This window comes from Halichoerus grypus, chromosome 10, assembly GCF_964656455.1.
Source record: "Halichoerus grypus chromosome 10, mHalGry1.hap1.1, whole genome shotgun sequence".
NCBI lineage: Eukaryota > Metazoa > Chordata > Mammalia > Carnivora > Phocidae > Halichoerus > Halichoerus grypus.
This window is the reverse complement of record NC_135721.1, coordinates 39,070,823-39,095,084: the sequence shown is the minus strand read 5'-3', so window position 1 is coordinate 39,095,084 and position 24,262 is coordinate 39,070,823. Positions and strand designations below refer to the sequence as shown.

The 24,262-nt window shown below is 50.2% G+C and overlaps 2 protein-coding genes across 3 annotated transcripts; one reads left to right on the top strand and one right to left on the bottom strand.

Annotated features, from left to right (window-relative positions):
• The first annotated feature begins 3,200 nt into the window (after positions 1–3,200).
• Positions 3,201–11,416, top strand: TGOLN2 (trans-golgi network protein 2). The gene is made up of 4 exons (XM_078056366.1): positions 3,201–3,354; positions 3,582–5,011; positions 6,191–6,274; positions 7,668–11,416. The coding sequence occupies exons 1-4, from the start codon at positions 3,309–3,311 to the stop codon at positions 7,671–7,673; spliced, it is 1,566 nt and encodes a 521-aa protein (XP_077912492.1). The 5' UTR covers positions 3,201–3,308; the 3' UTR covers positions 7,674–11,416.
• On the bottom strand, positions 11,403–24,189 carry RETSAT (retinol saturase). 2 transcript variants are annotated; one of them, XM_036117343.2, is made up of 11 exons: positions 23,853–24,183; positions 21,674–21,856; positions 21,109–21,350; positions 20,400–20,601; positions 19,737–19,934; positions 17,709–17,828; positions 13,917–14,055; positions 13,578–13,687; positions 13,330–13,496; positions 12,954–13,113; positions 11,403–12,697 (listed from the first exon to the last, which is right to left on the bottom strand). In XM_036117343.2, exons 1-11 carry the CDS (start codon positions 24,037–24,039, stop codon positions 12,558–12,560), a joined length of 1,848 nt encoding a protein of 615 aa, XP_035973236.2. In that variant the 5' UTR covers positions 24,040–24,183; the 3' UTR covers positions 11,403–12,557. The 2 variants fall into 2 exon arrangements, with proteins under 2 accessions (XP_035973236.2, XP_077912490.1); XM_078056364.1 differs by lacking the exon at positions 12,954–13,113 and having other exon boundaries at positions 23,853–24,189.
• Positions 24,190–24,262: the final 73 nt, after the last annotated feature.

The following is a 24,262-nucleotide window of genomic DNA, read 5'->3' as shown; positions in this document are numbered from 1 at the left end:
GGACACCAGGTCAAGCTTAACAATTCTATTCCCTTCCCTACACACACACTCCTGCCAAGCCAATATCCTGTAATGTTAGCCAAATATTTATTTGAGGGAGGTGAAGAGAATTTTCTTTTAGAAACAGATTCATTTACCAGTTCACATCCTTTAGCCAGAGCAGAATCACATTTCTAAAATAATTTGGTAAAAAATTTCTCTGTGATCCTTTTTTTTTTAAAGAGAGAGAGAGATAGCGCGGGCATGCGCGCAAGCAGGGATGGGGGTGAAGGGGAGAGGGAGAGAGAGAGAGAATCTTGAGCAGACTCCCTGCTGAGCGTGAAGCCTGACTTGGGGTTCGATTTCAAGGCCCTGATATCACATTCTGAGATCACAACCTGAGCCAAAATCAGGAGCTGGTTGCTTAACCAACTGCGCCACCCAGAAGCCCTACTTCTCTGATTCTTACTCTCTCCTCAGTAATGAGGATGTGTGTGAGATTTTCTTACAACAGAAAAACATTGGGAAGCATATTAAAGGGTTTTTAAATAACAAAATACTTGGGTCCTGGGGCGCCTGGGTGGCTCAGTCGTTAAGCGTCTGCCTTCGGCTCGGGTCTTGATCCCAGGGTCCTGGGATCGAGTCCTGCATCGGGCTCCCTGCTCAGCGGGAAGCCTGCTTCTCCCTCTTCCACTCCCCCTGCTTGTGTTCCCTCTCTCGCTGTGTCTCTATCAAACAAATAAATAAAATCTTAAAAAAAATAAAAACAAACAAACAAAATACTTGGGTCCTGAAAACTGTATCTCTATGCCACGTACTATTCCTTGAAATTCTGAAGAATTTCAATTGACTGGAACTGCATGACACGTAACCTAAATATTGTACTCAACAGACTACAGAGGAGTGTTATTTGCCCTGGCGGCTGTAGTCCTTCTTGGTGGGATTACATTTCAACCTGAGTTAACTGGAATATTTTCTTTCTTTTTTTTTTTTTTTAAAGATTTTATTTATTTATTTGACAGAGAGACACAGCGAGAGAGGGAACACAAGCAGGGGGAGCAGGGGAGGGAGAAGCAGGCTTCCTGCCGAGCAGGGAGCCCAATGCGGGGTTCGATCCCAGGACCCTGGGACCATGACCTGAGCTGAAGGCAGACGCCTAACGACTGAGCCACCCAGGCGCCCCTGGAATATTTTCTGATATACTTTTGTGTCGCACAAAGACTTACATTCTGGACAACCCCCAGATCATTTACTCCTAAATCTAGCTTTGCTCCAGCCTCACTCCTTGCCATTTTCCTTATTCTCTGTTATCTGGCAATTCTGTTCTCATCTTTAGACTTCCAAAAAATATTAGGTTCCCACCTGCTTCCAGGCCTTTGCACATGCTGTACACTCAGCCAAGAGAGCTCATCCTCTTCCCTTCAACCTCACCTAGGAAATACCTACACTCTCTGCTCCTCAGCTCAAAGGTCCCTTTCTCAATAGAGCTCACGGTTTCTGCACTTTGCTTTCTTGGCATTTCTTAGAACGTGCACTCACACAGACACACACACACCACACACACACACACACACACACACAATTTGTGTAAGTACTTGATTAATATTTGTGTTCCCCATTAGATTGCATGCTCCATTAAGTTAGGACCTTTTTTTTTTTTATAAGATTTTATTTATTTGCGAGAGAGAATGAGAGACCGAGAGCATGAGAGGGAGGAGGGTCAGAGGGAGAAAAGGAGCCCGATGTGGCACTCGATCCCAGGACTCCAGGATCATGACCTGAGCCGAAGGCAGTCGCTTATCAACTGAGCCACCCAGGCGCCCAGGACCTATCATTTTTAAAACCAGTCTACAAAGCAGCTAACCTGGCAAATGATTATACAACGATTTAAAGCAGCAATTAATATAAACAGTACTTTAAACAGTGGGATACAAAACTGTTTACCCAATGATACCAATTTGGAGGAAAATGAGTATGCATAGAAAAAAGAACAAAGAAATACACCAATAAAGATGGAGGAAAAAATAAGTACATTTGTATTTGTTTAAAAAAAACAACAACACTAGGGGCGCCTGGGTGGCTCAGTCGTTAAGCGTCTGCCTTTGGCTCAGGTCATGGTCCCAGGGTCCTGGGATAGAGCCCACATCAAGCTCCCTGCTCAGAGGGAAGCCTGCTCCTCCCTCTCCTGCTCCCCCTGCTTGTGTTCCCTCTCTCACTGTCTCTCTGTCAAAATAAATAAATAAAATATTTTAAAAAACAAACAAAACACCAGTTGGTTAAGTGTCTGCCTTAAGCTCAGATCATGATCCCAGAGTCCTGGGATCGATCCCCATGTTGGGCTCCCGGCTCAGCCAGGAGTCTGCTTGTCCCTCTCCGTCTGCCTACTGGTGCTCTGTGTGTGTGTCTCTCAAATAAATAAAACCTTAAAAAAAAAACAAAAAACCCACTAGAAAATAAATAAAACACTACATAGAAACACAATAAACTAAGTGGTAACCTGTAGAATGGTAGGGAGCAAGAACTTTCTGACGTATACTTTAAAAAAAAAAATCTCACTTTGACTTCTGAACCACTAGGATGTATTACCAAATCAAAAATATTAAAATGTTTGCAAGACAGAAAACGCACTAAAACTTTAATAGTGATTATCCCGGAAGAGTGGGATAAAGATTTTGTTTTCTATTTCTATAAATACGTTCACTAAATCTTCTACGTGAATATGAATAACTTTCATGACCAGAAAAAGGATGTACTTTTTAGAAAAGATCTTTGGGGACCTCGGAGGGCAGTCCCCGTGGGGTCGGGAAAGAGAAGCTGGAATGGGAAGGCTCCCGCTACAAAGATGACGGGATCAGTTTTTGTTTCCAGATCGGAGAGACCTGAGCGCAACACGTTTGTGAGCTACGAGCAAAGAACAACGAGAAAGGGAGAAAGTTAAAAATGTGAGCAGAGGATGGAGCCGAGGAGCCGGGTCGAAGCGACCTCAGTCCCGTGGGGCCATCCGCCGGCCAGGGAGCTCTGGCTCTGCCAAGACTGTCTCGGAAGTACAAGGGAAAAGAAGGTAAAATGGAGTGACGTTTGTGGCGGCGGCTACGCAGCGAAGAAACCTGGAAAAGAAAGAAACCGCTTGACGCCTGCACTGAGCTACGCAGCCCCAGCCGAAGCGAAAGAGCGGAAACACCGTCCAATCCTGCCCTTTCCTAAGCCCCTCCCCTCGCCTGGGCGTGCGGCGGAAAGACGCGCGCAGGAAGGGGCGGAGCTATGAACGCTAAGATTGCGCGGACGGATCTCGCGAGAACAGTGGAGGGCGGAAGCACAATCAGTGCAGGATGCGGTTCCTGGTTGCGTTGGTCTTGCTGAGCGTCGCGGTGGCGGGTAAGACCCCCCTCCCCACCCCCAATAATCCTACTGTCACCCTCAGGCCCACCGTCCTCACCGCAGCCGGGTCGCTCTCTGAACTCGTTTCTTCCCTGCCATAGCCACCCCTCCGCTTGCCATCACTCACCTCACCCGTTCGCTTGTTGCCTCGGTCTCTTCTAGCTCTGAGGGCTCCCTTCTCCTGGCCATTCTTTCTTCAGTACCAACTGGTTTCTCTATTTCAGTGATCCGAACACAAGAACAGTCTGGCAAGTTAAAGCTGCAGTCCACGGGAGACGGCCCTGCCAGGGGGAGCTCCCAGCCGCAGTCCGCGGGAGACGGCCCTGCCAGGGGGAGCTCCCAGCCGCAGTCCGCGGGAGACGGCCCTGCCAGGGGGAGCTCCCAGCCGCAGTCCGCGGGAGACGGCCCTGCCAGGGGGAGCTCCCAGCCGCAGTCCGCGGGAGACGGCCCTGCCAGGGGGAGCTCCCAGCCGCAGTCCGCGGGAGACGGCCCTGCCAGGGGGAGCTCCCAGCCGCAGTCCGCGGGAGACGGCCCTGCCAGGGGGAGCTCCCAGCCGCAGTCCGCGGGAGACGGCCCTGCCAGGGGGAGCTCCCAGCCGCAGTCCGCGGGAGACGGCCCTGCCAGGGGGAGCTCCCAGCCGCAGTCCGCGGGAGACGGCCCTGCCAGGGGGAGCTCCCAGCCGCAGTCCGCGGGAGACGGCCCTGCCAGGGGGAGCTCCCAGCCGCAGTCCGCGGGAGACGGCCCTGCCAGGGGGAGCTCCCAGCCGCAGTCCGCGGGAGACGGCCCTGCCAGGGGGAGCTCCCAGCCGCAGTCCGCGGGAGACGGCCCTGCCAGGGGGAGCTCCCAGCCGCAGTCCGCGGGAGACGGCCCTGCCAGGGGGAGCTCCCAGCCGCAGTCCGCGGGAGACGGCCCTGCCAGGGGGAGCTCCCAGCCGCAGTCCGCGGGAGACGGCCCTGCCAGGGGGAGCTCCCAGCCGCAGTCCGCGGGAGACGGCCCTGCCAAGGGGAACTCCCAGCCGCAATCCACGGGAGACGGCCCTGCCAAGGAGAAGCCCAAGCCGCAATCCACGGGAGACGGCCCTGCCAGGGGGAGCTCCCAGCCGCAGTCCGCGGGAGACGGCCCTGCCAGGGGGAGCTCCCAGCCGCAGTCCGCGGGAGACGGCCCTGCCAAGGAGAAGCCCAAGCCGCAATCCACGGGAGAAGGCCCTGCCAAGCTGGTCTCCAACCCCTCCTCTGATGACAAGGAGCCCACCAAGCCTGACTTAAACATACCAGCTGACGAAGATACCTCTCTGCATGCTTTTAGAAGTGAATCTGGGGAGAGAGTATCACTAGACTCGAAACCCACTTCTCCACAGCAGGAGAGAGAAGGCAAGTCTTCAGAGCTTACAGATGTGGAGCCCAAGAAGGCCGAGGAAGGGGATACAGAGCCTGAAGAAGATTCACCACCCAAAGGAGAGAAAGAAATGCCTGGCCTTGCCTCCAGTGAGAACCGTGAAGGGACACTTTTGGATTCCATGGGTGGAGGGAATGATGACCTTCTTAAGGACAATCTTGGAAGTGCTAGTGCAGAGAGCAGCCACTTCTTTGCCTATCTGGTGACTGCAGCCATTCTTGTTGCTGTCCTCTACATCGCCTATCACAACAAACGGAAGGTAAGTCAAGAATTGCCTTAAGAAGAGGAATGGGATTTCCTCCACCCTGAAAGCTTGGTGTGTGGGCCAGTATCTCTCACTCATCTGCCTGTGAGCACTGGGGATTTTAAGACAGACTTCAGTTTTTCCTCAGATTCTGCTAGGGCTCTTTACTCTCATTTTATAAATCATCTTCTTCCATGTCAGATTGCTTTGAGTACCCTCTGCTGCTGCATTAGGTGCCAAGTGAGGACATTATTATGATCTGACCTAAATTGGGGTCTCCTCCCATAATCTTAAACTTAGATCGTTTACTGCCTCAGAGAACCTGAGTACCTGACAGTTTGTAAGTAGAGTACTACTTATCTTCCTGTTTCCACTCTGAAGATCGTGCATCATCTCTAGTTTCTTTTCCCAAGCTTTTATCTTCCATCTGCAATGGCAGAAAGAGTGGTTACATAGTCTTTGACATCAACAGCAGAGAGCCCAGGAACTATCTTCTACAATCAGTTGAGTTTCTGATTAGAAGAATGGCCAGAAATTGCATGGATACACTCATCTTATAGCAGGGTTTGGTGTGGAGTAGTATCTGTGTTGCTTAGCAACCACTCTGATGACAAAATGATTGCATTTCTTATTGAGCCCTAAGAATTTAGTAGTTTCTATAGCCTGGTTAAAATTGGAGAGTTCAATTCATGATGTCAGTATGCCTATGGCTGTGAGGAATGAGGGAAGACATTTAATAAGAATGGTGTGTTCCTTATTCTACATCCAAGTGCTCATCACACAGGAACCTCAGATGTGAAAGTGGTAAGGTTAAAATGAAACAAGGTGTGGGGAGAAAAAGTACATTTGCAGATAAGAAATAATTATTGCTTGTAAGTAAAAAAGGAATGTCTTATCCTAGAGCTGTCTGGGGCGCAGTTGGCAGATCTTTGTGCTCTTGAGTAAATCACACAGACTCCCACAAGCTAAAGCCCAGAACAGTCTTCCTTCATCTGTCATTTCCTGTTTGGCAGTATAAAAGATTCTGATGTAACTGGAGGCCCTGTCCTCCTGAAAACTTATAATTTAAAGAGGCCTCTTTGTGGTTGTACTGTCAGGGTCATTAACAAATGTACTACTAGGTGGTGACCTGATTTTAGAGACTGAAATATGCTATTGTAGAATCACCTGTTAATTTCTTTTTCCTTTCCCCAGATTATTGCTTTTGTCCTAGAAGGAAAAAGATCTAAAGTCACTCGGCGCCCAAAGGCCAGTGATTACCAGCGTTTGGACCAGAAGGTAAGGAAGGGAGCCCCAGGTGTGCGGGAGGGATATGCAGTCTCAGGCCCAGCAGTGCGCTTGCATCTGACAAAGAAGCAGCAGCTGATTCTGGGTTGCTGCCGCCGTTGCCCCGCCCTTTGCAGACCACAAAGCAGAGATATCCATTATATATATGTCTGCAACATGAGAGCTGGAAGAGGCCTTCATGTGTTCTACATCAGCTCCCTCCCTCAACAGATGAGGAAAGTCAGGCCCAGAAACATGCTTTTTCCCCCCGAAGTTCCTACTACAAGTTTGTGGCAAAATCAAGACCTGATGGCAAGTCCCTAGGCACCTGTCCTGTGTTTTTTGCCACTGAACCAGCACTTCACAAATTTTAGTAGGCACATTAACCACCCTGGGAATTGTGATGAAAAAGCAAAATCTGAATCATTACATACCGGTTGGAATCTATGTTTCTACATTTCTAGGAAGTTCCTAGGTGATGCCAAATGCTGAGGAATGATGTGTCAGGTAGCGAAGCATTAGACTACACTCCCTGCATACAAATGAGTCCAGAGACATAAAGGCCTCCACTCCCCAGATCAGCCCGTAGCACCATGGACTAGGTTTCCTGAGTGCGGCCGACCCAGGCCTGCCAGAAAGCAGAGGCTTCCTTCCGCCCCACAGTGCAGGAGCTGAGCAAGACTCCCCAAAGGCAGCCTGTCTGAGTGGGAACAGGGTACTTCCACTGCCTTTTGCTGCCAGCATGCACCCCTCCTTTCCCCTTCTGTGTGGGGACAGTCAGGACATTGGTAAAAAGTGGTTGGTGGCCTGACTGTGAGTTGTTCCAAGACTTCCTACAGGGAACACAGTTCACATGTACAGTTCATGCCAGCAACGGAATAAGCCCCTCTGAACACCTTTGCTAACTAGCCCAGTAGGTCAGCTTCACAATTTAGCCCTGGCCTAGTACCTTTCCAGATAACTGACTTTAAGCATTTATTTCCCTTTCATTTTTTTTCTAATTAAAAAATGCACATGTAAACATTCAAAACAACACAGAATGGTACAAAGCAGAAGCCAAGATTCCTATATTCCTTCCACCAAGTGTGCATCATTCTAGTGTATGTTTGATTTCAAACTGACTTTTTTTTTTAAATATTTTATTTATTTATTTGAGACAGAGCATGAGCAGGGGGAAGAGGGCAGAGGGAGAGGGAGAAGCAGGCTTCACACTGAGCAGGGAGCCTGATGCAGGGCTGGATCCCAGGATCTCAGGATCATGACCTGAGCCGAAGGCAGACGCTTAACCAACTGAGCCACCCAGGCGCCCCGATAAGATCTTTTTTCCCCTAAGATCATAGCAGTGAGGTGTATTGCTCTGGAAGGAGATTAATGTTACCAATGAATTGTGTTGCTCTCGTTTCAGATTTGATTTTTCCATTCTTGAGAACTTTGTCCTCCCTGCTGATTTGTTTTTAAATCGAGAGAAATGAAGAAAAAAAGTACTGTGACCTAAGAGACACCCCCTCCTCTAGGATTTGGTGGCAAGTCTGGGCAGGCAGAGGCGGGGGAATTGCTTTGATTTTTGCACCTGCACTTTGGTGACCTTGTATGCCTGTGTCCCCATTATCTCTGCTGGTGTCTTCTATCCTTTCCTCCTCTGATTGTGAATAGAGAGAGCATGTGGGAAGCCAGCTGTGACCAAAGGGAGATCTCAGCCCCAGGCAGGCTACTGCTGCTGACTGCCTTCCCTTGGGCATTGGCCATTTAGTAGTTATCCCTTGAAAAGAGCATTGTCCCACCACTATTTATCTTTGTAGACCTAGGAAAACTCTCTGCAGGATGAGGTGCTCTTGTACCAAGGCCTCTTACTTTGGGGGGATGTGCCCTTTACAAAAGATGAAGAGGTGAATGCTGATGGGCACAGGGCTACTTTAACGCATAACTCTCTTCAGAGGCTCCAGCAGCAAACCAAAACAGCTTTTAAAAAGTGCTTTATTGCCTGTAAGTCCAACCTGTCTAGCATAAGTCCTTCACATTTTTCCGATATTTTCATATTAAGACAAAGTCAACTTCCATTTGGTTGTCCTGACTGAACTTGGGGATTCTGGGAGTAAAGCTGTAAAGCCGTGGTTCCCATTATAGATTTTTTAAAAATACAGTTATGATTATTGAAATACTTTGTTCTTCTATACTCATAATTGTAACAAACTTTTTAAAATAGGGTAAGCTCAGGCTTCGCATAAGATGTGCAGGACGGTTTTCGTTTTGATCTGCATTATTTCAAAGGGCTTTTATGGAAGGTTTCCCACAAACTCTGTATTGCCTTTGTTGCCTAAAATAGACAAAATAGACTTGTAATCAGAAACTAACTGTACTCTCTTTTACCTTACTCTAGTAAATGGTTCTCTCATCCGATATAAAATGCCAAGGGTAATTCGTAAAAATTCTCTTCCCACCCCATGGTCAGACGTTATTAAAATTTAAGAAATTCAGGGGTAGCTGAGGTAGTGTCTCGGATCCTGCTGTGGTTTGAAGTTTTCCTTAAATCTGCTCTAGTTGTGCTACCCTATTATAGCCTAGAGAGAGTTGTTTCTGCAAAGAAAAAATGGAAATCAAATAGCTGATCTCAGGGAAAAATAAAGAATGTGGGAAGTGAGGGCAGTGGGATGAATTCTATGCTGTTGAGGAAGCCAGTCTGTAGAAGGGACCAGCCTGTTGTCACATTATCTTGCACCTTGCTTAAAACAGAGCATGGCTTTGACTTGAGATTTATGGAGATAAGGAATGAATGAATGCTCTTGGCATTATTCTCTCTACCTGTGCACCAACCTCATAATGCTTTTCTCTGTCTAGGGAATTTTCTGTCAGGCTCTCCTAGCATTCCATAAAATCACGGTTCCCCTGTCTACCTCTCATGGCTTAGAGAATCAAGCTTTTATAGACTCCAGCGTTCAGGCCTCTGTAGATCTGCGTCCTATCCAGGCCAGAGGCTCCTCTTGTCAGGCCCATCTAGGCTTCTGTGCCTTTTTGTTCTTGCTGTGTCCTCTATTCCCTGGCTTCCCATGGCTGTTCTTTGGTTAGGGTACACTCCCTTCTCTTCTCTCACCTGTCTCCCCCAAATGTTCCTTCAGGGCCCAGCTCAGGTTTTTCCAGGCACCTTCTTCACTGCCCCCACCACACAGGGTTGGCTCTTTCCATTCTACTCTTTTTTTTTTTTTTTAAAGATTTTATTTATTCACTTGAGACACAGAGATACAGAGAGAGAGAGAGAAAGCATGAGCAGGGAGAGAGGCAGAGGGAGAGGGAGAAGCAGGCTTCTCGCTGAGCCAGGAGCCCAATGTGGGGCTCGATCCCAGGACCCTGGGATCATGACCTGAGCCGAAGGCAGACGCCCAACCATCTGAGCCACCCAGGCGCCCCTCCATTCTACTCTTTAACTTAATAATGCCAGTCACAAATTTTGCAACTCCAGCAAGAAAAAAAGGGGGGCAGACATTATCTGATGTCTCTATCTGGTCTCTTCCCCAAAAAACTAAGCTGCTTACAGGAGTGCCCTTGGCACCATCTGCGTATCTGCCTACAGTATAGTGACATTCCTTAGGTACTTCAGGAGTTCAGTGTCAAGGAGACATTTTCTTTGTTCAGGACATAGGAGTGTGACTTAGGTGTCTCACACAGCTCTTCCTGGCTACTGGTTGCTGTCCCTTTTTGATGGATTTTGCTTGTAGGGAGGAGAGCAGAAAGGTTGGTTTTAGGAACCAAGAGGGTGGTTTGCATCAAGTGGATGCAAAATAAGTATTCTGTGGAGTCCACATAGTTCCATTTTTTGAGCATCCGAGAAGTATTGTATCTTGTGCTAAAGAAGTATGATAGAATTTAAGTTTCGCTTTAGAAATTACACTGAAGGAAATCTCTCACACCAGTGGAAAACTTGTTTTCTCCGTAGTTGTCCTTTTAAAGATAAACTATTGGAAGCCTGTTTTCTAGAGATGATGTGGAGGAGGATGAGCTGGCTAAGGCATCTCTTGGTGGAGGTGGGGGGTGGGGGGGGCAGGTAAGCACATGGAGCCATGAGAGGCACCCCTATCCAGACAGCTATGTGCTTGCTTTCCTGCCCCAGCTTTTGGTTGCAGGGTGATTTCTATTAGGAGGAATCGATGCTTTAGTCATGGATGTCAATAGAGGGGTTTGTTTCCCCTCTGCAAAGAAAAAATGGAAATCGAATAGCTGATCTCAGATTACTGAGTAGAAGAATTATTTAAAGAATCCACTTCTGGACTCTGTGGGGAGTGAAGGCCAGTCTATCTAGAAAGGCTGTAACAACTCGGAAAGACCTGACAATCAGCTATATGTATATGCTGACATTTCTTTTCCCATGATGGCTTTTAATGAAACATTTGGTGATAGAATTACAAACCTCTATAATTCCCCTGATGGTGATTCTTGTTTTTTTCTCTACTTCATGTCATTTAAATCAAAAAAAGGAAGCCTGCTCCTTGTTTTTACAGGGTAACTTGATACATAATGCTGTTATTTATATGTGATGAAAGCTAGCACGCTTTGCACATGTTCTGAATCATTTGAACAGGGAGGAGAGTATTTTAGACACCAGACACCAGACCCTGTAGTTCGGCCAGCTGTTTTCTGAAAAATCTTGCTGGGAAGGTTGCCTTTGACACTGCCTTGTTTAAGGAAGAGGGCTGGGAAGAGATTTTTGGTTCCATTTAACTGTTCATCCAGAGAAGGACTGAATCTCAACTCAGCTAGTCCCACAAGTCACATGTCAATTTCCTAAATGTCCTAGTTGAGAAACTCCTCTGTAACAGTGTTGGGTCTGAGCTGTGTAGTTTCAGGCTGCCAACAAAGCCAGCCTCCTCACACTCGTAGATATTCCTTTAATTCAGAAGTTTCTCATGTTAATAAATGATTGTTGAATGTGTTTCCCTTTTTTGTTTACCCAATTAGTAGAGTGCCACTGTTTTTGCAATGTTTTATATTTTCAGCTTTAACTTAACTATATAATTACTTTTATTTTTTTAAAGCTTATTTGGTCTAATGATAAGTATTTTTCAGTACATAATGTTTTACTGAGCTTCTTTGAATGCTATTTCAATGTAGTTTTGTATCATTGCACAGAAACCAAAATAAATTTCAAATATTAAAGCTATAAAATCATTAAATTTATTAAAATGGTAATAAGATCGACAGAAATGAGGTCTAATATAAGTGAAAAAGCCTTTGTTCACCTTCCCATCTAATCCCTACATATGTACCAATAAACAGGAACCCCATCCCAGGCCTCTGCACACATTCTGTAGCTTTCCACATTCTGATCCTGATTCTGATTCCAGCCCCACTCCTTCCTACCTCTGGGTCTAGGAGGTAGCTGGCTGATGGCTGATTTTTCTTCCAGTTACCTCTGTGATTGTCCTCTGCTATACCCTTGGCCAGGAATGCTCTTTCAGCCTGCTTCGACCCCAGTGAAGTCATCTTTTCAGTCCTGTGCCCCAACTGCTAATGTCACCCTTTGCTGTGGATTTTTGGAAGATAAACCTTGAGGCTCAGTACTGAGCTCCATGAGGGTATCTTGGTGCTGGCCCACTGAAGACCCAGCGTCACCTTGGAAATAAGGAAGACCAGCCTAGGGCCTGTCTGTATATGAGTTGGATATTCTAACATATACTTGGCTGACTAATGTCTTCAGTCAGCCACACTGAGCCTATCAGAGGCATTTCCCCACCCTCTGAAAGAGCCCTTGGAACCAACAAAAATGGGATCTGGGGGCCTCTGAACCTATGGGACTACAAGCAAAACCATGCCCAGGTTTTGACGAAAACCTCTTCAGGCACCCTTTATCCCCAGTAGCGTGGAGCTGCTGCAGCACAGCATGGAGAATGGACGAGGAGAAGCCTCGAGACGGCTGGACCAAGCTGCTGCAGCTGGCCGACACCGAAGGTCCCGTCCACCTGACCAAAAGGATACTTGACTTCTGACTGCTCGGAGTTGGGCGGTATGGGAGTGTGGTATGCAAAGCGCTGCTTGACAGGCTGTCCAAGTCACCGGCCCACACCGGGCCTTTTAGCAGGGACAACACGTTAGAGGTCTGAGAGCTCACCACCTGCCCAGCTGAAGAGCTGCTGCTTGAGAACTGTGATCTAAGGACTGTGACCTGTGTGTCAGACCTCTAGTCAGAAATCAGAAACAAATTAGAGTGCTTTATGTGAGGAGGGAACCGGTACAGAAAGACATTATAGCTAAATCAAGGGCTGTGCCATAGATCCGGCGGGATTCCTCAAACTCATTGCTTACTGAACTAATTCTTCTTCTTCTGTGCCTGGATCCTTGAGTAAAGCTTCTTAAGGTCCAGGTACAAGTTCCGCTTCAGGATGGCGCTGCTGCACAGCATGGCCCCTTGCAAGGCCCCCATCAACCCACAGGTGAAGATATCCTGCCCTAGGAGATAAGAGCAGAGGCCCATGAGCATCCTTCCACGGGGGGTGGGGGGCAAGGGCTCCTCATGTTCATCCCTCCAAGCTAGGCCACCCAGAGATGACTTTAGATCAGGACCAGGGGCCACAGCCTGCTGGGGCAGCCCATCCCCATGTGGAAGGCTGCAGGGGACAGTTGGACCTGAGGACAGAACAGAGTACTTGGGGTGACAGGGAAGCCCAGGGTCTCAGGCCCTGGAGAAATGTGGCAGTCTGTGTACCTGTCAGGTAGAGGTTGGGAATGGGGCTTTGGGCCCTCATGGAGGCTATCACGTGAGGATGTAGGCGGTCCAGGTCATGGTCCGCCCCGTAGCAGGCACCCCGGGGAGCAGCCAGATAGAACTGGTAGGTCAGTGGGGACCCTCTGGCCACACTGTCCACCTGAGGAGACAAAAAAGGCAGCCAAAGGGTGGGAGCGGGGCCTTGTGAGATCCTCATGTCCTCCCTTTTCTGCTCTCCCTGACTGAGCTATCTGCCTGCATGGGTTCCCTGCCCTTCCCTGAGCTTCGCTGTCTCCGGGCTTTATTTCCCTCCCCAAAAGACAAGGAAATGTCACCAAGAGGTTTGTTGCCACTAGCACACAGTCTACCCGCCTACCTTCCCCTGTAGCTGGGGGAACAGCCTCATGACCACCGACAGGGAGGCTTCGACAAAGGAGTTTTTGAGGGTCTCATAGTCGCTGCTCCGCCTCCCTGTCGCTTCCTCCTGCCACTCTTCAAACCACTCATAGCAGGTGGACATCAGCACGATCATTGTGGACTGGTCTGGGGACACAGAGCCAGGGTCACTCCTGCCAGGCCCCTTCCCTGTTCCAGCTCCCACCCCCCCAGGACCCAAAGCCCCACCTGGGAACCGGTCCTCCCAAGTGGGATCCTTGGCTGACGAGGAAGTGATGAAGAGGAAGGGCACGTGTGCTGCAGCCTTTTCGCTGGGCATCGAGAGGTAGTGCTCCATCCTGGGGGCGAGGAGCGTGGCTGCCGACCCCCAGGCCTCGCTGTCACCGGCACTGCCTGGAGGACAGGTCACCCCCAGGGACACCCCCCTCGCCCCCCCGCCCAGGGATGAAGCTAAGGCCTAGTCCATATCCTGCTGCTGATTGTCCAGCGTCAACGGAGGAAGCAAGAGCCCTGTGGGCTGTGGGCCCGTGCTGATGCCCTGTCCCCCCATGGGCACACATGCCTTATGCTTTGTCGAGGTCTGTGTCGAAGTAGACAAAGTAGTTGGTGGACTGCAGACCCAAGTCCTCTTTGGTGCCTCGCAGACTGATGAAAATGGTGAAGACGCCCAAGCCAGGCCGCACCATCTCCAGCTGCTGCTTCACCCCTGCCAAAGTGTCAGGGCTGCGGGAACTGTGGCTGCAGCGGCCACTCCCTGCCCCCAGACTTGCGGATGCTTGCTCACTTTATCCTCAGCCTTGCCCTCGGCGGCCAGCTAGCACCCGGGCCGTTTTTACAACTGTTATTTCAACACTGACTTGGCGGGGGGGGGCCGGGCTGGGGGGTGCTGCTCTTCCGTCTCCTGCCTGTGAAGAACCCAACCTCAGGTTCCCACTCATCTGCCTCCTCCCACCTCTGCTCTAAGCGTCCCTAGAAGCCCAGGAGGCCCAGCTTCCCTAAGCTGGCCCAGGGCTACAGCACGGTCCCGGGCTCACTGCCTCCAGTCTTCCCCTAATGGCTTGAAGTTATGAGCGGATTCCTAGGCTCCACGCTATACAGACCACACGTATGAACACTACTTTGTTATAAGCCTTGATTTCCGTATTACATTTAATACGGGCCACCTAGTGAATGAATATGCGTAATTCCTCACGCTGTACAGGGAGTACAAGACCTCAAAATGGTAAGCAATGCAGATGAATAAATGCAAACCACATTACTGACACCTGGCATTTAGGATTCAGGTAGGGGAGGAGGGAAGAGCACGATGGAGGAAGGTGACAGCCTCTCTGAGGGCCATCTGATGTCCCCAGACAAGCAGCTGGGCTTCCCCACCTCTCAACAAATGACCCCAGACCAATTTTCTGGAAATGGCTCCCACAAAGTCTTATCCTTCGTTCCCATTCCCAGGACCACCACCTGCCTGAAGGGTAACTCGGCCACTGGGTGCTCTGCTTAATTTGTTGAACTAGTATTTGTCGAGGACCTAAAATGTGCCGAATCCTCTGCTAGGCCTTGGGGACACTACAAGGAATCAGATACGACGCCTGTCTACTGGAAAGGCGGCTTTCCTGAAAGAAGGTGGCTTTCCCCGTAGAGGCTACAAAGAACTGAGTGCTCTGTGTTGGGTGAGCATAGAATTTGTCGTGCCAAAGAGGCCACTTGTGGGCGGAAAGTGAGGCAGATAACGGTGGCCGGCAGGCGCGTGCTGACCAGGGAAGGGGAGCGCCGGCTTCCGGAGCCACAGGAGGGCGCCCAGGGCTGCTGTGGAGCCGCAGGGGCAGCCGGGGCCTGTGTCCCAGCGTCCGGGGCCGACCTCACTGCCAGCTCCCCATTGCCAGGTGCGGTGGGGGTGTTCATGGGGAAAATGGGGGGGGTGCCCGGGAGTGAGACCCTGTAGGTCTTCAGAGGCCCTTAAGAATAGCAACTACTTCCACCCAGCCCCTCCTTTGCTTTTTCTCCAACTAGAGGGATGTGATCCGGGAACCACATCCCTGGCAGAACACCAGAGCCTTGAGCCCCAGATCAGGCACACAACGATGATATCAAGGCTTTTTTCTCCACACCAGCCTTAGCTTCCCTTGCTGATACCATCGGACCAGTCTTCCCCACTCAAACAACTTCCCCTCCAAACCATCCCCAGGAACCTCCTCGAGGCTCAGCCGCGGAATTAAGAAAAGTGCTCCCATTCACACAGGCTCCCTCTGCCTGACCACCCCTCCTCCACACTTGACGGCCACTGGCACTGCCTGCCCCAGAGGCCCCCAGATACCTGGTTCTCATCTCTGAGAGGGAGACAGACCCACGAGAATCCCTACCCCCAAAGCAGCTGGAAACAAAGGAGTCCCAGCACCTGGGATCTCCTGAGTTAAGCATCCTCACTGCCACTGCCTGAAATGTTCTCAAACTGGGATTCATCTGAGGCAGCTTCTAACTCCCCATCCAAGCGGGACAATTGTTTTTTTTAGCCAGGTGGGGCTGGTGCCATTAAATAAGAGACATAAAAGCAGTAAACGTTGTAACCGGAACTGGATAGTGAAGGGAGAGCAACATGGCTTCCGGGGGAGGAGGGGTGGAGGGACGGGGAGGGCACTGGGACCGCATCGAGGACAGGGCCAGGGTTCAGAGGTCCTGGGAGACCAGGAGACGGGGGCAGGAAGTACCAAAGGCAAAGTCTGTCAGTCCACATAGCCCTGCCCAGCTGCCCTGCCACCGGCCAGTCAGCCTCACCTCACTCAGCTCACGCAGTGTGAGGGAAGGGAGGCCTTTGCTGGCAGCAGATGCTGGCTGAGGCCCAGCTAAGTGAGGCAAAGAGATGAAAAGGCTGGTTTTCCGTCAAACACAGCTCATATCTTAGAGATCATCACAACTGCCACCTGCCTTCTCCCCCGTGAGGAAACCTAGGACATCACTTTTCTACTGAACCCACTCTGCTGCCCACCTTCCTCAGTTCCTCCAGAGCAGCCACAAGCCTACCCTCTGGAGTGGAGAGCTCCTTCCCACTGCTCTCTGGGCTCCTCCATGTACTACTGAAGGCCATGGTTTCCACCCCAACCGCATCTGGAGCTGTTCCTCACTCTCCCATCTCCCACCCCAGCCAGAGGCCTTTATCTAGAACTGTCTCTTACCCACCTAGCCAGCCAGCCTCCTGTCCTCAGATCATACCAGCAGCTTCTGGTTACGTGATATCCTAAAGTCCATTTCAAAATGGTAACATCTCACTCAACTCTGGCTCGGCTACTCGGTTCCCTGTGGGCTGGCCTGCTCTCCTGCCCTTTTTAGTGAGGCCTTTTCTCTGGAAGCTCCATGTTCCTTAGTCCAAAGCGGGCCAAGAGCCCAGACTTTCAAGTCAGACACACCAGTGTTCTCATCTCCGCTTTGCTACTTTCACCTGGGTGGCCTTGGGAAGTCACTTCACCTCACTTCTCTACCTCCTGCATAAACGTTAGGATGATGACATCTCTCTCCCAGGCGGCAATGAGGATCATGTGCAATGTCAAAGGGAAAGCCTCTCACACAGACTTACCAAGGAAGCCCTCACCCATAGCTATGCCTCCTCGCCCCCCAAATCAGACTTCTATATTTTTGGACACAGCCTAGCAGAAGAGATGACTGCATTAAGTGTTATCTGGGCCCCAGATTTCAAGCACAAGCCCAGGGCTCAAGGGACAGAAGAAAGCCAGAAGGGTACTCCTCTTGCAGCCTCAGCCTTAATAAGGAGCTGGTTCCTGAAAGAGGCAAAAAAAAAGTATAACCTTGGGTCCCAAATAAAACACAACAATTATAGCAAGCCTTTCTTCTCCATGCCGGCCTTAGCTTCCCTTACTGATACTGTCAGAACAGGCTTTCCCACTCAAAATAAGTGAGAAATTAAGGAAAAAAGCAGGATTCATACCACAAACTTCGTGAAAACCCAAGAAATATTCCTTTAGGATGCTACCGACCATCATGAACTATTAGATGATTTAAGATCTGGAGAAACTAGAAATGGGCAACCTGGAATGGAGCCTTGAAAGAGGAGAGGGCAAAGTGGGTGAGGTTATAGGGGAGAGAGGGTAAATATGCCAAGAATGGAGTGAGAGATAAGGACCAAGGGTTCTTTGGGGGTGATACAATACAAGGGAAGCTGCTTCCCAACCCCTAAACACAGAGGCCTTACTGGGAACAGATGCTGGAGACAGCGTGCGCGTGCTTACCTGTTCTGCTTAAGGGCGGTCATAGGGCAGCCAGGAGGAGAAAGAGCACCAGCCTGGCTGGGCAGGCTAGCCCCAGAGGGGTGCTGTTGGGAGCTCGGAGGAGCAACACAGCCCGGTGTTTTACCTGGCAGGCAGCGGGCGTTCTCAGGCAGCAGGTACTTATAGGTATTGAAGAGTCCTGCATTGGAGATCACGATGGGGCAATAGATGTTCACCAGCTCCTGACCCTTCTTCACAGTGACACCTGCAGGCACAAGAGCTTGGCTGAGGCTCTGTGCACTCCAGGAGGAAGAGAAAGGTGCAGATTTCACACAGATCTCTCCCCCAGCCTACACTTCATGTTCTCAGACCTGGGCATCCAGCCCACCTAGGGCCAGGCTCTAGGCAAAACTGCAAAGCAAATGCAACATTTCGAGCACTCTCTGCCTATCCCAAGCCGCTCCTGCCCTTACCTTCCCTGGCCCTCTCCCCGTCCCATGGGAGCACCCTTTTCTTTAGTCAAACCTGACAACCTCCACACGAACCCCAACAAAGCTCATGGGCTGACACCCTTCCACTGGAATCCCAGGACCTTCTTCACTGCTGCCAGGGTTCTATTTCCAAAATACTCTGAAAGCCTCTGGCGACACCACAACCTCTGTAAGATAAACTCCAAAGTCATACCGGCCTTCCAAGGTCTGGGCCCTTCTATGTCTCCAGTGTCATCTCTGGCCGCACTCACTAAACTATTAGGGGGCAGCATATGAAACAGCTGATAGTCAACCATTAATTGACCTATAAAAATGGCAGTTTCTGGGGCACCTGGGTGGCTCAGCTGGTTAAGCGTCTGACTTGGATCTTGATCTCAGGGTTGTGAGTTTGAGCCCCACGTTGGGCTCCTACTTAAAAAATAAAGAAGGCAGTTTCTTAGGGTTCAACCTACTACTTCCAGATGCCTAAAAATACTCAGCTCTTTCATACATCTGTCCCTTTGCACATTCTGTTCCCCTTGCCTGGAATAACATCCCAAAGCCTCGGGCTAGCTTCTTCTCACCCTTAATGAGCTGGCTCAAGCACCTCTACCCTCCTTCCTCCATTCTTAGGATGTACCTCTATCTGACACTTTAAATTATATCTCAGTGATCTTCCCTATGAGGCCGGAAACTTCATGAGTTACAGATTTTCTTTATAGCCATCTTAGGTTTTTATCTCCATCTTTTATCACCTAGCACCTGAAAAATACAATATTCTGAACTGATCTAATTAAACTGATCAATCCACCTTGCTTCATGGACCTCTTTCAGCTGTGAGGAGAACTTGCTCTGGACATCAGAGAAAATCTCACACAACTGACAGCCACCTCTCCCTTATCACCCGACAACTTCCTGGTCTCTTCTACACAGCATTCTCAGAGATCACTCCTGGCCTTTTCCCCCTAGATTTTTTTTTTTTTTTTTTTTTTTTTCCTGTGCACTGGGCCATCCACTCCCCTCTTCCTCCTTGCAAGATTCCTCTGGTGAGTTCACTGTCACATCAGCCCTGTTCTCTCAAGCCTCTCTGTGTCTCCTTCCCGGATGCTTCTTTAAGCAGCCCCCAGTCATGGATGGCCTGTTCATTCTATGTACCAGAGTCCTTCCCTGCATACACCCTCTCACGAATTCATCCACAGTGGAATTTTGACTCTCTGTGCAGGTAGCAGTAAAGGGCCTGAGCCAGGCTAATGAGATTCTCGGCTCCAGCTGCCATTTACAGGTTGAGGGTAGGGCATCTTGCTGGTCTCCACACTGCCATTTGGAGTGCCCAGGTTACTTATTCATTCCATCACTGAACAAATATGTGTTGAGCCTCCATTATGTGCCAAGATCTACAAAGATTACAGAGACACAGCCCCTATATTCAAGGAGGTTATGGATTACTAGATAACTATTTTTACCTATTGAATAAATGAGTAAATACTGTCCTTTGGGGGAACAGTCAATCCTTTATCCTTCCTGCCTCCTTTCTACCTCCAGACTAATCCCTCTCCCCAAGCTCCTGCTCTGGGCAGTTTCAGCCTTGAACTCCCCGTGAGGTCAGTTCTTCCACCTTGTGGCTGCAGTGCTTGATTGTCTCTGCACCCCAGTTCTGTCCCACCCCAGCCCGGGGACCGGGAAGCATGATGCAGGGCTCTCACCACAGGCTTTCCCAGCTGAGTCCAGCAACACACACTGCACAGTGGCACTGGTCAGGACAGCGCCCCCGGCCCGCTGAATCACAGGGATGGTGTGGAAGGCGATTTCACTGGTACCCCCTCGGGGATAAAAGGCCCCTTCTATGTAGTGGTCAACCACCAGAGCATGCATGGAAAAGGCACTGTGGCTGGGGGTCACACCTACGGAAGGAAGGAAGGGGCGATGAGGCAAGAGCCAACGGCAGCACCATTTAGAAAGGAACACAGTTTCCTGTCAAAAAGCACGCAGCCTGAGTCTACCCATCCCAGGATCCAAATGATCCCCAGGGCTAAGGGCAGCCAGAGGGCCTGTTTCCATCCAAACACAGGGCACCTGACAGATCCTGAGGCCAGTGGGAATGTCCTCCTGCAAAGTGCCATGCTGCCAAGACGAGGGAGGACATTGTTGGTTGAAAAGGAAAACCATCCAGGGCACGGATGAAGGGAAGTTTTACCAGGGAGTCCAGCAGGTAGGTGGCTAGACTTCTCATCCAGAAGCTCCAGCAGACCTTGGGTATCTACTGCTCCATCTCAGTTAGTCAAGCAGTCTCAGGAAGAAATACTAAGAGCCAAGAGGGCAGCCCCTCCTCCTCCAGAAGCCGCCCAGGACCCAAAGCCAGTACCCACCATAAGTGGGGAAGATGTAGCTCAGCACTGCCCGGAGCTCTGGGGAGGCTGGCAGCTGCCGCAGGACGTCAGCCAGGCTCTGGGTGGACGCACGAAGGAATGGAAAGAACCGGGTGAGCAGCCCACACTTGCTGAGGAGCTGAGCTATGCGCAACGGGAGCATCTTCAACAAGATGGCATGGATGACTCCACGGGACACCACCTGAGGGAAAAAAATGAGCCGTGAGAACAGGTCCCATCTCTAGAACGCTGTAACAGAATCCCCATTCCAACAGCCTGCACCAGCCCAGCACCAGGGCCCAGCACCCCTTAGCCCTGGCAGAACTTGGATTTTTAAAAATCGTTCCCATTCCACATTCAGATAAGTCCTTTTCTCCTTTTCAGTTTCCTGCCCAAATTCCCTTTGAAAAATCCCATCTGATCTCTGAGGAAGTAAAAAAGGGTGTGATCTGACCACATAGGTAGAAGCCAGCCTTGTCAGAAAGGAGAACAGGGTGCCCCCCAGAGGCCAGAGTGAGAGTGGCAGCCGCCGAGTCCAGGCTCCAGAGACAGGGCCCAGCTGGGCACCAAGGCCAACTAGGGGTAAGGGCTGAGTTCAGGGCAGACTTGACTGCTCCTCCCTTCCCGCCGCGCCTCCCAGTCACTCCACCCACGAAGAAGGTCAGCCTTGTCAGGAATAAACAGGGGGTCCTCAGCATGTCCATGTTACCTTAACCAGCTTTACATATTTGTCAATGGCAGCTTCTTCCTGGGGAAACTTCTCCTTGAGGCCCTGAATGTAAGCTTTCTCCCCACTGTACATGGGGAATTCCTTTCGGCCATTGGGCCCTTCTAATACCATGATGTCAAAGGGAGAGGATAAGGCAGCCCACTCCAGCTGCCCCTCTGTGATCTGATCCGAGACAAAACGGCAAATGCTGTCCTCTTGCATGGACCCAACATAATGGATTCCTATTGGGAGACAGAAAAACAAGGTGTCATAGGGATAAGGGGACTGACCCCTGGAAAGGTGGATAAGGAAGCAAGGTGAAAGGGGTAGTCCTGCCTGGCTGAGTCCATGCCCAGAGGGCGCTGCCCACCCTTTCTGTGGGGAGGAGTTGCAACATAAACCACCAAATCTCTGCCCAGTTCAGCACCCGGTAAAGTTATGGCTGTCAGGCAAAGAAAGTGGTGCCTCCAAAACAACAGAAATGTCCAGGATCCTCCCACAATGGCTGCCCCCAGCCTCCTGAAGATAGAGCCACGCTCCTAAGCCCTTCCCACATAAGCCTTACCTGTGTCAAACTCAACGCCTCTCTGTCCAAAAGTATGACAGCAGCCTCCTGCCTTGCTGTGTTGTTCCAGCACCAGAACTCGCTTGCCAGCTTTGGCCAGAATCGCAGCTGCAGCCAGACCCCCAAAGCCACTGCCAATCACCACTGCATCCAGCTTCTCAGGCACTCGGCTGGCTGAGAAAGCTACCGCAGAGGGAAGAGATGGAGGGTGAGCTTCTCAGGCAGGGGCGGCGAGAGAGCAAAGAGATGGACACCAAGGAAGACTCCGCTAGCTTATACAATGCAAGTAAACTCTAGAGAGTTCGGCATGGAGCAACTGACTAAAGTAACTCCACCCATTCACCTGGGAAATTCTCAGGACCAGCCAGGCAGATTAAAGACAGCGATTTGGTTTGAGTTGAATTGATGTAATCAAAACCAGTATGTACCTAGAGATTTTCCCTACTATCAAAAAGAGTAGGAATCAGTAAACCACGACACAATCAAAATCAGAAAGCTGACAGTAATACAGGCTGAGAAACTTACGTGTGGATAGAGAGCTAGGAAAGAAAGAAAACGAGGAGATGGGGGACAGAGGAGAGTGTTGTGGGCAGGCTGCCGGCTCATGGAACTGTCCATTCACAAGTTGGTTATCTTAGGAAAATACAGGGTCTATTGGCACGAGTGGAGCAGCCTGGTCCTATGACGGTTCGTCAAGATCCTGAAGCAGAAGCTTGAGCAGGACAGAGCTGGGAAATCACAGTACCACCCCTTCATATCTGGGAAGTCTAGAGGCAGAACTAAGGGGCCAGCACCTAAACAAGATGAAGCCGGACAGTGCATTGTGCTACATGGGCATTTCCAACACAAAATCTGTTCTTTAAAGATCACTCCTGAAGAACTGAGATTTGGAATTTTTCAAGCTGCAAAAGAACTTGAAAAACTTTTCAAACACTTTCAGAAAAACCTATAGTGAAAAACACATTTTTTTTTAAAGATTTTATTTATTTATTTGACAGAAAGAGCACGAGTAGGCACAGCGGCAGGCAGAGGGAGAAGCAGGATTCTCGCCAAGCAGAGAGCCCAATGTGGGGCTCGATCCCAGGACCCCGGGATCATGACCTGAGCCGAAGGCAGACGCGTAACCGACTGAGCCACCCAGGTGCCCCATGAAAAACACATTTTATATCACAACCCAGGTTATAAATAAGTATATAATATAAATACCCGAAACAGAAGTTTCACAATACAATACTTCCCAGAACTATGTATGATGACTCATATTTTCTATTCTACATTTTGAAATGCAACCCACTAAATCGATTTCATTACTTACTGATAAATCACAACCTGGTTTGAAAAACAGTTACACTAGTCATCTCATTTTTAGAACAACCCACGATTAGTGGAGTGACTTGTGAATGGTTATGCAGTAAATTAGTGACAGAGTTCAAGCTAAAACCCTGATCTCAGAAGTTCAGACTAACAGTCTTTCCACTTAAAAGAGTATTGTCTCCGCCTGTGTCACAAGATGTGTCACACAGAATTCTAAAATTTACAAGTAGGAGGGACCTTGGAGATCAAAGAGGGAATCTAATTTTTTTTAAAGCACAACTCTTTCTTTAAACCTTTTGAGGAACCCCAAAATATGTCCTAAAGATGAGTGTGGAGATACTCTGGTTGACTAAGGAGCAGCTCTGAGCCTGAGGCATCCTGCTGAGGTTCTCCCAAAGTTTTAGAACCAGGGTTCAACCATATGATTTGGGAGGAAGCATAACTAGTCAAATCACTTGATGGGCAAAATACAATTTCCCACACAGGTTAGAAGAAATGTGCAGCTCCTCCACCCCTCTGAACCATGGGGGAGGGCAAGTGAAAAAGGTAAGGTCCTATAAACCAAATGGGGCAAAGGTCTGTTGTCTATCCTGCTGGTCGAGGACCTGTTCTTGGCAAAACCATGACTTTGGGATGCAGAGGACGGGACCGCGCCCATGGGGCCACTATGGCCCGGGGCCTGCCAGGGCATAGGTTCTCACCGGTAGCAGACAATAAGGCGGGGCGCCTGCCGGTGCAAGGAAACCCTCCCAACACTTTACATATGGGGAAACTGAGGCCCAGGTAGACAGCAGCTCTCCCTCTTGGAATAGGAATGCAAGCCGCCCAAGTGCAGCCTTGGAGCCTAGGGTCCCTTCCCGCTGACCTCGCTTGAGAACCTTCTTCCTAGCCTCCTTGTCGGTCACCAGCGGCGCGGGGGGACGCCTGACGTCCTCGGAGAAGGGGTTCGGGGAGCTGCCTGCGGACAGCCGCAGGTGCCCTTTGCAGAGGACCGTCAGCAGCAGCACTGCCAGCAGCAGCAGCAGCAGCAGCAGCAGCAGCGAAAGCCACATGGCGCTGGCGGGGTCCGAGGACGGGGCCCGCTGCCACCGCGCCCAGCCTCTGCGGCAGGGGCTCCGCCTCGCCTCTGACTCCTTCTGGGCGAGGGTGGGGGGGGCGGGGAGGCGGAGGCAGCCTCGACCACTGATAAGCCAGAACCTTCGGGCCGGGACTGTCCCTCCCGGCGGCTCGTACGGCTCTGGCGGTACTAAGCGTCCCGGGCGGCCAGAAGGCGGG